The 15,654-nt window shown below is 42.1% G+C and overlaps 1 protein-coding gene across 1 annotated transcript in view; it reads right to left on the reverse strand.

Moving 5' to 3' along the window:
- The window catches only part of ANKRD29 (ankyrin repeat domain 29), a 76,580-nt gene extending 61,503 nt beyond the window's left edge, over positions 1–15,077 (reverse strand). Inside the window, exons 1-2 of the mRNA XM_077493953.1 lie at positions 14,945–15,077; positions 6,022–6,132 (exon numbers count right to left, since the gene is read on the reverse strand). Coding sequence (XP_077350079.1) covers positions 6,022–6,132; positions 14,945–14,965 — 132 coding nt within the window. The 5' untranslated portion in view covers positions 14,966–15,077. The remainder of the gene's footprint in view (positions 1–6,021; positions 6,133–14,944) is intronic.
- Between the last annotated feature and the right edge of the window lie 577 nt (positions 15,078–15,654).

The raw sequence follows: 15,654 nt of genomic DNA on the forward strand, positions 1-15,654 counted from the left end.
TGGTGCTCAGAGGTGGATAGGGGTGGCACCAAGGAATGGTGCTCAGAGGTGGGTAGGGGGTGGAACCAAGGAACGGTGGTCGGAGGTGAGTACGGAATGGAATTAAGGAATGGTGCGCGGAGGTGGGAGGGGGGTGGAACCAAGGAATGGTGCTCGGAGGTGGGTAGGGGTTGGAACCAGGGAATGGTGCTCGGATGTGGACACAAGAGGGGACTCGGAGGGAGGGAGTTCCTGCACCTATTCTCTGAGAAAAAAAGCCCTGAGAAAATATAATACCTTCTTAGCATTAGGGTTAAAAATAGTTCATTTTGATTAAAAGAGTAAAGTTCCACATTAATTCTCCAGAATCTATAACTAAATTATATGTTTTGGGTTGACTGGCACTTTAACTGTAACAAAGAATGCACAGAAAGTATAGGCAGCAAGAGATTTGGAGATTTTCAGATAAAAGAGACTACTGTAAAATACAGTGATTAATTCTGTGAAAGAATGACTGAAAACACATGTAGAACAGGATAACCTTCAACCAGCAAAAACAAAGACATGATTTATCAGTGACAGGGCCTCCCAGATGGCCTCATGACTACAATTAAAAACAAACTCAGCCTTATGCCCACTCTTTTCCTGCGCACTACCCAAATAGGCCAAAAAGCTGATTATCTACAACTGTAGCGCTTGCTAAGATCATTCTGAAGATATCTCATTGTAGGATTGTTATTATTGTTCTAAAAGCTCCAAGGGGACAAGGCAGCTAACAAAACCTGTTCACATATGAGATGATAACAAGAAATCATGATATTGGATGGGTGGAGAAAGTTTCCATGGTAGAAATTTTTGTGACTCACACAAAACATTTTCTGAGCCAGAAATTTCCTTCTCTTTTTCCCTTCCAAAAAGGTGTTTGTAAAAGCATGCCAACTATCCAGAAAGAATTACTCTGCTGCTGAGAGCCTGGAAAAATAGTAAAGCTGGAACAGAAGCATGGCTAGAATTCACGATGAAAATATTTTCTTTCTACCAAACACTAATGACACACGATCGGAAATTTTGCCAGCTAAAGTCCGATGTGAGCTTTTTGTCTAAAATTCCGACTGTGTGTATGCTCCATCGGACTTTTGCTGGTGGAATTTCGGCCTAAACTGAGGAAAAAATTTGTTTTTTTAAATATATTTTTGGGGGATATTTATTATAGCAAAAAGTAAACAATATAGGGGATTATTTACGAAAGGCAAATCCACTTTACACTGCAAGTGCACTTGGAACTGCAGTCGCTCTAAATCTAAGGGGTAGATCTGGAATAAGGGGAAGCGCTGCTGATTTTATCATCCAATCATGTGCAAGCTAAAATGCTGTTTTTTATTTTCCTTGAATGTCCCCCTCGGATCTACAGCGACTTTACTTCCAAGTGCACTTTCAGCGCAAAGTGGATTTTCCTTTAGTAAATAACCCCCATTGTTTTGTTTTTGTTTTCAAAATTATTACTCTTTTTTTGTTTATAGCGCAAAAAATAAAAACCGCAGAGGTGATCAAATACCACAAAAATAAAGCTCTATTTGTGGGAAAAAAAGTATGTAAATTTTGTTTGGGTGCAACATCGCATGACCGCGCAGTTGTCAGTTAAAGCGACGCAGTGCAGAATCGTAAAAAGTGCTCTGGTTAGGATGGGGGTAAATTCTTCTGGGGCTGAAGTGGTTAATAAAGAATTATACAAAGTACACTATGGGTTGATTTACTAAAGGAAAATCCACTCTGTGCTACAAGTGCACTTGTAAGTGCAGTCACTGTAGATCACTGTCGGTTTGAGGGGAAGCTCTGAAATGAGGGGAAGCTCTGCTGATTTTATCATCCAATCATGTGCAAGCTAAAATGCTGTTTTTCATTTTCCTTGCATGTCCCCCTCAGATCTACAGTGACTGCACTTCCAAGTGCACTTATAGTGTAAAGGGGAGTTGCCTTTAGTAAATAACCCCCTAAGTTTGTTCCTTTTTATATTGTTTGATATATGATCTGGGTCCATGGGTAGCTTTGCTGAATCCATGGGGAGCTCCAGTAAGCAGAGGGGATGGATGCCCTGTGTTGACTAAGAAGGATATGAGAGATGTGCCCGAGGTACAGATTGATGAGCGTATTGATAATTATATTGAGGTGACCAGGTCCTTCACCTGGTGATGGATGTGCACTTTGCATGAAGACACAGGGTGTTTGCTTATTAATAATAATGATCTTTCATCACTTATTTAACACAAAAATACATTTTTGGAAAGTCATTGATGTGTGTAATACATTATGGGACTCTGGACTATTTATTTGTTATTGATTTAGGTGTTGCGCCACACTGACTTTATTTGAAGTCACACAACATTAGTAATAAAAGAATGCATGGAACTGAGTAAAGCTGGCCCTACACCAGTGGAATGTTCATACTATTTTCTAATCATTAGTGGGGGGCAAATTGACATTCATTTTGACCATAGTGATGACTAAATTTGAAGCAACTGGATAGAAAGGTTTCTTGATTGCATGAATTTCTAACAGTGTACGTGGATTTTGTTCAGTTCATTCATTCCAAAACTGATTGTTAAAATCATACAACTTTTTAAAGTATTTGTGAACAACATTCAAAGCTGTCAAATATACTGAGAATTTTGGTACAAATTTTCATATAAACGTTGATTTGAAAATCTACTATTGTTTGGCCAGCTTTATTGTAGTTGCTGAATATCCAGAGTGTAACTACAGGGGCCCCAGAGTGGGGGAACACCTAACAAGGCCATGTGTGTGTGGGGGGTATAAGTAGACACAAACGCACCCCTGAACCCACCACACTGTACATAGCGCACCCCTAAACCCACCACTCTGTACATAACGTACCCCTGAACCCACCACTCTGTACATAGTGCACCCCTAAACCCACCACTCTGTACATATCGTACCCCTGAACCCACCACTTTCTACATAGCATACCCTTGAACCCACCACTCTGTACATAGCGCACCCCTGAACCCACCACTCTGTACACAGCGCACCCCTGAACTCTGTACTCAGCCTGTATGCAGTGCACCCCTAAACCCTGCACTCTGTACATAGCGTACCCGTGAACCCACCATTCTGTACATAATGCACCCCTGAACCCACCACTCTGTACCTAGCGCACCCCTAAACTCACCACTCTGTACATAGCACACCCATGAACCCACCAATCTGTACATAGCGCACCCCTGAACCCACCAATCTGTACATGGCGCACCCCTGAACCCACCATTCTGTACATAGCGTACCCCTGAACCCACCTTTCTATACATAGCGCACCCCTGAACCCACCAATCTGTACATAGCGCACCCTTGAACCCACCACTCTGTACCTAGCACACCCCTGAACCCACCACTCTATACATAGTGTACCCCTGTACTCTGCACTCTGTGCATAGCGCACCCCTGAACCCCCCACTCTGTACATAGCGCACCCCTGAACCTACCACTCTGTGCATAGCACACCCCTGAACCCACCACTCTGTACCTAGCACACCCCTGAACTCACAACTCTGTACATAGTGTACCCCTGAACTCTGCACACCGTACACAGCGTACCCCTGAACCATTCACTCTGTACATAGCACACTCCTGAACCCTGCACTCTGTACACAGCGCACCCATGAACTCTGTACTCAGTCTTCACATAGTGCACCCCTGAACCCTGCACTCTGTACATAGCGTACCCCTGAACCCACCACTCTGTACATAGCGCACCTCTGAACCCACCACTCTATACATAGCGTACCCCTGAACTCTGCACTCTGTGCGTAGCACACCCCTGAACTCTGCACTCTGTACGTAGCACACCCCTGAACCCTACACGCTGTACAAATCACATTCCTGAACTCTGCACTCTTTACGTAGCACACTCCTGGTTTACACACACATGTTTCTGCTTTGGGGTGCACACCCTAATGCAATTGGATGCATGTACCTATGCACAGGGGGGCTCCTGATAGAGAGGGGGACATCCGGGACCAGGAGCGGAGGGGTATGGACTGTAGCCAGGCGGTGATGGAAGGGACAGTCAGAAAATTTCACTTTCACCTGTGTAGGGAAAAATCCTTGCACCGTCCCTGCTGACCAGTGCAGGGCCTGCATTCCACTTTTAAGTTAGGTAAAATTCATATTTTTACAGTGACATTTGTTTTATTAAGTTTAGCATATTTTATGGGTACAAGAAATATTTTGTTTTATTTAACTATGCCCCTTTAAGCCCCTCCCACTGTTAAGGCTATTGAACCACACCCACTGTTCACCATGGCACGCTACGCACACAAAGGCATCCCAGGTATTTTACAATCTCAAGCCTTTGCTCTACAGCAGATTAGGAAGGGAGTCGCTAGGAAGGAAGAAGAGCACACAGAAGCAAGCCTTGGCTCACTTCTTCTTCCAGTGGTGTCCCTCTTAATGTGCTTTAGAAATGAAGCTTGAAATTGTTCAAACCTCACCTATGTGGTAATTGTGTAGGCTTTCTTTCTCGGGCGGGGGTGCCGAACTGAGTCTTTGGCCCGGGAGACAAAATGTCTAGCTTCGCCACTGGACACAACTTTAAAGATTATCATTGTCCTAGCTGATGGTACTGAGCACCATGGATTTGCAGAGAGGCATACTGCTCCCTTCTCAGCCTGGACTCCTTGCAGAGCTCCAGTCTCCTGAAAGTAACATCACAGGTCACATAACTCGGTTCCTGGCTGGGAAAAGTAATGGAGCAATACCCTCTTTTTGCAGCTCTGTAGATCAGTTGGGAAGCCAATCTCATTTTATAGGGCAATGGCATTGATTTACTATAGGCTGTTTACTTTCAAATAGAATTTTCCCTTAGCGTAGTAAATGAGGTAAAGCTCTGCTGCCTTCCATCATCCAATCATGGGCATGGAAAAATATATGTACTGTATGTTTCTTTTTTTTATTTTGCTTGGATGTGATTGGATATTCTATGCAAAGTGAATTTCCAACACATTCACTGAGCTCTGGGGGAAATTCCCCAATTAACAACCCATCTGCCATTAGTAAATCAATCCAGTGTCTCTCTCTCTCTAGAGCAGTGTCTTTCACTCTCCTATCCAGAAGTATTTTCCTCCCTCTTTAGGCCAGTTTCTCCAGAGCAGCGTTTTTCTTACCGGAATAGTCTCTTGGTGTATTCAAGTCAGTCTCCTTCTCTCACTCTCTCCATCTTTCTAGGGCAATCTCTCTTTCTCTCTCAGTTTTTGCAAAGCAATCCCTCCTCACGTGGTTTCAAGGCAGATACCCGTATGCCAGACACCCACTTTACCCAGATTGCATAACATTTTTGCTCTGGGGCCCATGTAGGAAAAGTTTTGTCCAAAGAAACCAATCAGATTAAGCTGTTATCCTTTAATTGTCAAATAACATACTATGTCTATGCCATGGCACATGGATAATAAAAGGATAAAATGCATAGAAATTTATTTGCTGTGTAAAATCAGCACACGCCTTTTTTTTTAAAGGTGTCCTGGCATTCTATGTCACAACTACAATGCTGTAGTACAGGTTAGAGTATAAAAAAAAACTGACTGTTTTTTAAGGACAAAGTAGACGCCTTTTCCACCTGCAGTATTTGGCAGAGATGTATGGGACCTTCAAGATAATTCCTTTATTATAATATACCGATTTCACCACATATACTGTAGCTGTGACTTTTTTGTATAACATTGTCTGGATAAGCATTTATTACAGGTCAAATGAAATGCAGTTTTTAACTTTCTAATATTTACTGCGTTGGAAAACTATCAGGCACTTTCTGAACAACTACGTAGTGCGCTTGTTTGATATTTGGTTTGGAGATTGTTCCTTGCTTCTTAACACATAAACCACAAACCCATTACTGCATTCTAGTGCCATGTTAACCATTCTAAAGTACTGACACTGGAAGAATAAGAACCGACTTGTTGTCTGGCCACTATGCCACATTGATGAAGCAGATAGGGATCTGGAATTCTTGGCATACACAAATGAAGGGCATACACTGTCTCTGCAGTCCACATCGACTCGGCCGCTGTTTAACAACAGCTGGAGAAGGGCCAGGTTTCCTTTTCGAGCAGCCCAGAAAGCAGCATTGGCAAGAGGAGTTTCCTTCTGTGTAAAATAATAGTAACATATTAGTTTCATGGCATCTTCACTTCAAAGGTAAAAGTAAAACTTTTTTCAATCATATATGGGATATATTTTGACATACAAAGAGTCGTTTTTTGGGTTTCCTTCAAGAATAAAATAAAGTTACTGGAAGTTAAATTGTTCTTTAAGGTTTTATGGATAACAGATCGCAGGTTTACCTCAATATTAAAAGTCCTGAGCATAATTATGCTACTAAACAAAACCGCTAAAGTTTTTACGTTGGGAAATTAAAAACCAGCTAGGCAAACATTCAACGTTTTTTGGGAATAACATAATTAGTTATAACTACACTGTACCTGTTTTTTGTTTGCTGCAAGATTCCAAAGGTGTTTCAGACTACATATTAAACCAGTGATCTGACTGCTGACACTTTCCAGGAGTCTTGGAAAGTTGGAAAGTTCAAGCAGTTTGCTTGATCTGATTTCTATGTTATGCACCACAGCCAGATTCCAAAGTGTGAGTTGTGTAGGTCAACTCCCCATATCTGTGCTGTCCATATCTTTTCTGCCTGATTTGTTATCAAGCAGATTCAGACTTTCAAGGCAGTTTGAATCTCATTGGTTGTTGGGGGGAGCTTTATAACATTGACACTTTAATATATCAGACTGTCTGTATGTGAGAGAAAACATGAAACCTACAATTATCCAGACTGAGAGTATCTTTCATGCATTACAGATAGATAAGTTTAAAAATTCCTATTGGCAGGTTACTGACAAAAAGCTGTGGATTGGAGTTAGGTACAGCTATCTGTTTTCCCAATATGCATTTCAAGACTTGATTTTTAAAGTAACTCTGTCTTGTTAGAACACAATCCATATCAAGGATCCTGTTTTTGTTCTCTGCTCTCCATTGACCCATGTCTTTTACCTTCCCTCCTTTCCAGCCCTGTAGCTTACCTGAGACTTTTAAGCACTATTGACACTTCCAGGAGTGTCAGATGCTACTGTCCTTCACCTGATGCTGTGGTTTCTTCCCCTAACCCCTACAGGACTCATGCACATGTTGAGAGACATGGGCATCCAGTATTCTGTGAAGTGTTGAGTACTAAAAACTAAAGGCTGTAGCACTGGTAGGAGACACACACAACTGGAGAGTTGAGTATAAAGGCTCGTTTATCACAAAAACCATCAATTTGGATTTTTTTTTAACTTGACAGGGTCAATTTAAGTTTGACAGGAAAACAAAGGGTTAATCCTTGAGACATGATTTTAAGTGTACCCTAGTGCACTAGTACCCTTAGTGCAATCTGGAAAGGAACCCAGGCCAGATGGATTTACTGTGGCATATTACAAGTCATTACAAAAGATACTGGCTAACAAATTCACTCAGGCCCAAAGGTCACACCTTGAGGGTCACCCTTTTCTCTAAATTACATAAAACCCAAGTAGCCATAATCCCAAACTAGTAAAATAGCCTTTACATTGTACAAATTACTAGGTCATATCTTCACTGAATGTAGATTAAAAAAAAATCTTCTAAAAAATCCTAACCAATAGATTTGTTCCTCTTTCCACCTTCTGATAAGTGCCTGGCCCAAGTAAGTTTCATGTCCCCAAGGTAAACCAAAGCTAAAACTTCTCAGTCTGTCAATTTCACCTGGCTGGGGGCCATCATTGTACTGTTTTTTCCAACAGGTGTGTAAAAGTCCTTTGGCCAAGTGGACTGGTAATTTGTCAAGTGAACTCTAACTATATAAGCTTGAGAGAGAATATGTTGCAGAATAAAAAGGACAATCTACTGACCCCCCCCTCCCCCCTTATTTTTATTTAAAGGCTAGGGCCATATATTTGCTTTATAAAAGCTTCTCGCAATATTTCAAGAACTGTTCTTCCCAACAAGGAACCACAGCGGATGAGCTCATACTTCTAATTATACAATCTGAAATGTCCATATTAAATTTACTGAATTTGCTAAATGAGTAAATCTAAACATTTGTATTGCATACATACATTGTTCCTGTTTGGCACCATGTCAGTATGCATTACTGTTACTTGAAGGACAGATCGGGAAGCTGGAAATCACTGTAGTAGTTGGTGCTAGCTGCAATCTTCTAGGTTCTGCTTAGGTTCAATGTGAGTGGCTGCCCTACTACACACTGACCACAGATGGTCAGAGTGTAGTGGGGCAGCCACCGCCAAGGTGGAGAGAAGGAGCAGTGACATCAAGATCTGCCAAGCTGAACAAATTTGCAATGCAAATAATTCTTGGAGTTCAGCTTTAACTATAGCTTGATCTCAAATTTGAAAATATATTTAAAGCGGAGGTCCACCCTAAAGTGGACCTTCCGCTCATTGGAATCCTACCCCCCTCCGGCGCCACAATTGGCACCTTTCAGGGGGGAGGGGGTGCAGGTACCTGTACAGTACAGGTATCTGCACCCACTTCCTGGATAGCTCTCTGCGGAAAGGGGTGTAGATTACGCCCCTTTCTGAAAGTCCCCCGCTGCCTGCTGGGAAACACACAGATCCCAGAGGCAGCGGGTCCATCCTCACTGCGCAGCGTGACTCGCGCATGCGCAGTAGGGAACCGGGAAATGAAGCCGAAAGGCTCCATTTCCTGATTCCCATACCCAAGATGGCGGCGGCAGCACCCGAGAGACGATCGAGAGATCGGCTTTGGGTGCCGACATCGCGGGCGCGCTGGACAGGTAAGTGTCACTATTTTAAAAGTCAGCAGCTGCAGTATTTGTAGCTGCTGGCTTTTAAAAAAAAAAAAAACGCGCACTCCCGGCGGACTCCCGCTTTAAACATGCTCCTCGATTCACATCTATGCATGTTTTTTTTGAGCATTTCAGCAGTGCTTTTGTTGTGTTTGCGTTTTTTTTACACTGATTCGTGTTTTTACTGTGATTTTGCCGCTATTTGCGCTTTGTGTTTTTTATGATTTATTTTTTTCTGGAAAATGTGTTGTTGGGCAGGTTTAAAAACGTAAAATGCAAATCATGGCAAAATTGTGGCAGTAAAAATGCACTATATGCTTCTCTGCAGCTTCACCATTGAAATCTATTGAACCAAAAAAAAACACAAAAAAGCACTGTTTTGCATTTTAGGCTGGATTCACACCTATGCATTTTTAGTGCTTTTTGCATTTTTCAGATTTGCACTATAGAACGTGTTCCATAGGAAACCATGGTGCATGGGCTGTAATGCAAATCTGCAAAATGCAAATAGCACTAAAAATGCATAGGTGTGAATCCAGCTTTATCACACAGCATGACCAAGAATACAGTAGTGTTCTCTCTCTATCTCCAGCCTGCTGATAGTACAGTAAAAGAGCAGCAGCAAATTGATGAGGTCAAATTTCCCCTCACTTTCCTTTCTCTTCCTATTAGGATGTTCCTTGTCAAAACATTTGCATACTAGACTTGGCTCCAGTCCTGCCTCTTCCTTTCCCAGCAAGCGTACCTCTGTATAGAGGATTGTGAGAGGCTTATAAGTTAAATTCAGCTAATTGCTTAATTGCTCTAGTTAAAGTGGAGTTACACCCAAAAATTGAACTTCTGCTTTTCAAACCCCCCCCCCCCCCCCCCCCCCCCCGGTGACACATTTGACACCTTTCAGGGGGGAGGGGGAAGAAGATACCTGTTTAATACAGGTATTTTGCTACCACTTCCGGGCATAGATAGCCGAACCACCCGCGGGTATCTACACCACTTCCGGCGCCTTCTCCACACCCCCCCCTCCCCCGCTGTCTTCTGGGAGACACACAGATCCCAGAAGACAGCAGATACCAGTAGGATCGCGCAGCGCGAGTCATGCATGTGCAGCAGGGAAGCCGCACTTCCTGATTCCCTTATCGAAGATGGCGGTGCCTCCACCCAAGTGCTTTTTTAACCTATATTTAACCTACATTTTTTCTTTAACCACTTCAGCCCTGGAAGGTTTTACCACCTTAATGAACAGGCCATTTTTTCAATACGGCACTGCAATGTTTTAACTGACAATTGCACAGTTGTGCAACGCTGTACCCAAATAAAATTGATGTCCCCTTTTTCCCCACAAATAGAGCTTTCTTTTGGTGGTATTTGATCACCTCTGTGGTTTAATTTTTTTTGCGCTATAAACAAAAGCGACAATTTAGGAGAAAAAACTGTATTTCTTTACGTTCTGCTATAACACATATCCAATAAAAAAATTTAGAAAATCGAATTTCTTCATCAATTTAGGCCAATATGTATTCTACTATATATTTTTGGTAAGAAAAATCCCAATAAGCGTATATCGATTGGTTTGCGTCTACAAACTATGGTATATTTTTATGGCATTTTAAATTAATTAATTAATTAATTTTTTTACTAGTAAAATCGGACAACTAACTGAGACTTTGACACTTTTGTGGGAACCAGTGACACTAATACAGTGATCAGTGCTAAAAATATGCACTGTTACTATACTAATGACACTGGCAGGGAAGGGGTTGCTAACTGTGTGGGGGTTGCTCTGACTGGGTGAAGACAGAGATCCGTGTTCCTGCTTAGGAGGTACACAAGATCTCTATCATCTCCCCTGTCAAAATGGCGATCTGCCTTGTTTACATAGGCAGACCGCCATTCTGCCTCTCTCGGGAATGATTGAGGGTGGCCGGCAGACATCGGGTCTGCGGGACCCGCTGATTGGCTCCCCCTTTGTCCAATCAGCGTGCGATTGCACCTCTAGTGGCACACATGCCCCCCTCAGTGGCTATTGCTTGAAATAATGTACAGGTACGTGATTTTGCGCAATAGAGCAGACCTGCCACAGTACAAGTATGTAAGACAGTCAGCAAGTGATTAAATTGGCTTTTCAAAAAAACAAATGCAGTAATATAGAGGTTGGATGAAAAAAAAAAAAAAACTGTTTAAGGCAGCATAACACTTTTGGCAGTAAAATAGTACATTTTGTATAGAGATGAGTACACATCAGACCAAAAAGCGTGACAACTGAGGCAGCGCGAAGGACAAAGGAATGCTTTGCTCCCCCAGCGAACGGTGCTCCCCTATAATCTGGTGGTGGACTTTCGGTGTCATACTGTCCAATCCGCTTGGGTAAGTGAATCTACTTTTTATGCCCCAGCTCAAAATGAGCAATTCATCCTTGCAGTGCCAGTGTTGTGACATATTCAGTCCGGCCATCGAAAAGTGTCCGCCCTGTACTGCACAGGCACTTGAGTCAAGGTGCAAGCCCCACCATCCAAGTGGACATAGGGCTGCACATATTAGAGGGCCCCTAGCAGGCTCGCTTCGCTCGCCACGCTTCAGGCACGGCCTCGTTTCGCTCGGCTCTTTTTATTCTAACTCTATGTCCACTTGGATGGTGGGGCTAAAACCTGGACTCACGGCGCAGGCACCGTTCATCTTCGGCTATTTTCGGAATCTGCTTGTCCTGTGTACTGCGCATGCGATACATGTTTAGCACCAAAGCATATTTGCACCTTTAAAAAATCGCAATAAGTGAATTTAACGTTTATATGTGAAGTAGGTCTTTTCACAATTTTTCTCTACGCATATGGCTAGGGATTTATATATGTAGAATATTCATTTGATTTTTCTCATACAATATTGGTTTCTTTTCATTTTTGTATATTATTTTATGAGAGACATTTTATGAGAGACATTGTCATGTAGGCACTTTTCAGTTACACCTTTTATATTTTTTTCACATATTCACACAGATCTTTGAAAAAACAAAATGTAATTAATAGCAGGTGAGCCTGCAGTAGGTGTAATTAATAGTAGGTGAGCGCCGTTACTACCACCTCTGGCACATATTCACGTCTTTTCACCTTCTGGGTGAATTTATATGGTAGTGGCAGCCCCTTTTCTTACCACTAGGGTTCCAATTTGTTTTTTTTAGGTTGTTCACATTTGGTATAGTAATTTAACTTTATTTCACATTTAGGGTCCATAGCGCACCTACCCCCCTTTTTTCTTACAATATACATATGGTCCTGATGAAGCGGGGGTTCCTGCGAATCGCATAGAACAACAATGTTTTACCTACAGACTAACTGTATATGGAACTATACTTTATAACATATAAGCTTATAAGCTCTGCATTCTGGAGGTTTTCTGTCTATACCCCCATTATGAGATTTTAACCACTAGCTGACCAGCCGTGTGTGTGTAAATACGCACATCCCTTTTCTGGCAGGAGAGGAGAAACAGATCATACTAGTTAGGAGCAACGATCTGGCTCCTGCTCTAGTCAGGCACATACCCCCACAGTTAGAAACACATATGAGGGAACACATTTAACCCCTTGATCACACCCTAGTTTCCCCTACCAGGGACATTTACACAGTAATCAATGCATTTTTATAGCACTGGTTGCTGTATAAATGTCAATGGTCCCAAAAATGTGTCAAAAGTATATGATCTGTCCGCCGCAAAGTTGCAGTCCCGCTAACACCGCAGATCGCCACCATTACTAGTAAAAAAATTATAATAATAAAAATGGCATAAATTTATTTTGTAGACGCTATAACTTTTGCCCAAACCAATCAATATATGCTTATTGCGATTTTTTTTACCAAAAATATGGAGAAGAATATATATTGGCCTAAACTGAGGAAGAAATTTGTTTTTGTTTTTTTTGGCGATATTTATTATAGCAAAAATTGTAAGTTAAAGCGACGCAGTACCGTATTGCAAAAAATGGCCTGGTCATTAAGGGGGCAAATCCTTCTGGGGCTGAAGTGGTTAGCTGTTGTTTTTATTGTATTACATAATAAAAAAATATATATTTTTATACCCCCACTATTAAAATGATTTCCAGGTATGGCAATATTTACATTGGTCTAGGTTGGACAAATCTAAGTATGTGGATCCCTACAGGAGCTGCTGGTTATGTGGGCCTATTTCCCTCACTCACAGCAAGCACGGCCAGGCACACAGAATTTTAGTATTCTTCCTTTGGCTCAAGAATCAGTCTAGGGGGGTACTTTTGGGATTTTATTGGGAACAGGAACTTGGATAGAGATGGGGTGCAAGGGATACCCCAAAACTGTAAAACTGTTTTTCCCCAGGGGCAGAGGCCCTGAGCAGGGGTCTCCTCCAGAAGGCTGCACCCTGGAACTCTGCACCAGGGGCGGACTGACAACTCATGGGGCCCTAGGGCAATAGGAGAAGATTATGGGGCCCCAGGTCAATAGGAGATTATGGATCCCCCAGGCAATAGATTATGGGGCCACACAGTATACACACACATACAGTATACACACACAGACACACAATATACACACACAGTATTCACACACTGAATACACATACACACACTGAAAAGGTACTGGAGAAGCAGGGCAGGTATAATCTTGGGGTTTTTTAAAAACACAGATGTTTACATACTGTCCCTGGTTTTATCGAGGCTGGCAACCCTGATGGTGCCCCTTAGTGGCATGGGGCCCTTGGGCAGTGCCTGAGTGCCCGAATGGTCAGTCCACCCCTGCTCTGCACCTTGATGCCAGGCCTCAGAATATTTGTGGACTTTCCCAACCTTCTTGGCACACCACACCAGGGACTGGCCAGAGCCCCATAAATATCCAGACTGCCTGTTCTGCCCCTCCCACCATACTTCCAGGAGTCTCTAGAAGACAGAGGGAGGTAGCAGAACAGGGATTCTCCTGGAAGTTAGAAATCACTATAATAGGCACCACTACTACAGTGATCTCCACTAGCTTTTGGGCCTTGTGTCAAGCAGATGTGAACATAGGAGGTTGCCTGCTTGGTGCCATTCTCTCAAGGAATGCAATGTGTTTTCTGATTGGACAAGGTGAAGAAGCATGGCACATCCTCACTTCCACCTCGTCCAATCAGAGAACACTGCATTCACTCGTTCATTCATTCATTCATGCGCGCGGGACCTGGAAGCTAATGGCAATCACTGTAATTGCAGTGCCTACATCAGGGGTATCCCACAGTTATGGCACATACATGCTTACATCCAAGCTGGACTAATGCACCTACAGTATGTAAAAACTGCCATACCCGCATTTCAGCTTTGAATATTATAAATGATAAACAAATATTATGCATAAAACACCAACTACTAATTCAAGGGTTCATAAACAGATTTTAAATAAGTACACACTCACTATCTATTTTTTTAGGGTAGGGATGTATAGCATTATTAAAAAGAGACTATTGCACAGTAACATAGTTTCCCTCTATCACAATTGTTACCTCTTTTCCCCCAGCTGGTGAAATCTGGTATCACAGCAGGACCATTCAGGTATAGCAGTGTGTACATACAGTAGAACATACTGTAGTTATACCTGAATGGTCAGACTTCAGTCCTCCAAGCAATATAATCAACAGCCTGACAGAAATTAGTAATAGAAAAAGCTAAGGCCATTTTCATTAATTTGGAAATTTTTGTATAAAACTAAAAATATTGGTTTGTAATTTTACTTTTTTCACTGTGATTGTCCAAGAGAGAACAGGAAAAAATAAAGCCAAAGCAGTTTTCATAAAATATTAAATTACTTTTTTAATAAAACAAGAACTAATGCAACAACGCTTATACTATACTTCTGAACAGTATGATAAACAGACTGTTTTAATTATTTGGTATTTATTTCTATAAATGTGTGGACCACAGCCATTTTCCAAATCTTTCCTTCTGAAGGATAAGTGCTGGCTCATTTGTGCAGCATATAAAGTGACTCGGGCCTCCCAGCATTGTCTGCATGGTGCTACCATCCCACAACAAGGCCTGTAAGTCTGGATCATGAGGCATCACCCTGCATGTGCTGCAGCTATCTGCTAACAAGTCTTCAATGTAAAATAAGGATGACATACCTTAAAGGACATCATGCACATCTCAGCAGCAGCTCAGGCTCCCTGCTAGCTAAGAAGGTAATTCTGAAGTGTATCAGGACTACAGAGAAGCTGCTTCTTGGCTGCTACAGATATCCCAAGCATCAGCTTGCTCTTCCATCAGCAGATAGTGAACAAGAAAAGCTCCAGAGCTGGAAGCCGCAGAGTTGTAACTGGCAGTATTGACTCGTTCACTGCCAAAGCTCTAAGGAGCGAACAAAAAAAGCAGAATTAGAAGCGTGCAAGCAATACAAGCTATCTGACATCATATAAAATATTCCATATAAACTCATGTAAGGGAACAAAATGAAACACTTAAAGAAACACTAAATTCTGGTTTAATAAAATAACTTCTATTCAAGTATGTATTCTTCATTCAATAGAGTACCTTCTATTGCTCGTTGTTTGCTGCCATGACCCGACTTTCTGTAAGTGGGTGCCTTTGTTTGTTGTCTATGGTCCCACTGTACATAGGAACATAGTCACCCTCTCTTGCTTGCTTGCTACTGAGATAGACCACCAAAAGTTGGGGGGCGGGGGGGGGGGGTTCAGGAGACCAATGATGATGTTAAAAGGAGGCAGAGAGACACAGTAAGAAATAGTTTAATGAGAAATTGATTATTATTAAGTGGTGTATGGGTGTCAAACTTTATTTCATCATGGGCCGCATCAGCATTATGGTTGCCCTCAAA

This window comes from Lithobates pipiens, unplaced genomic scaffold, assembly GCF_037356315.1.
Source record: "Lithobates pipiens isolate NorthernLeopardFrog02 unplaced genomic scaffold, aLitPip1_a1.2 Scaffold_19, whole genome shotgun sequence".
Taxonomy (NCBI): domain Eukaryota; kingdom Metazoa; phylum Chordata; class Amphibia; order Anura; family Ranidae; genus Lithobates; species Lithobates pipiens.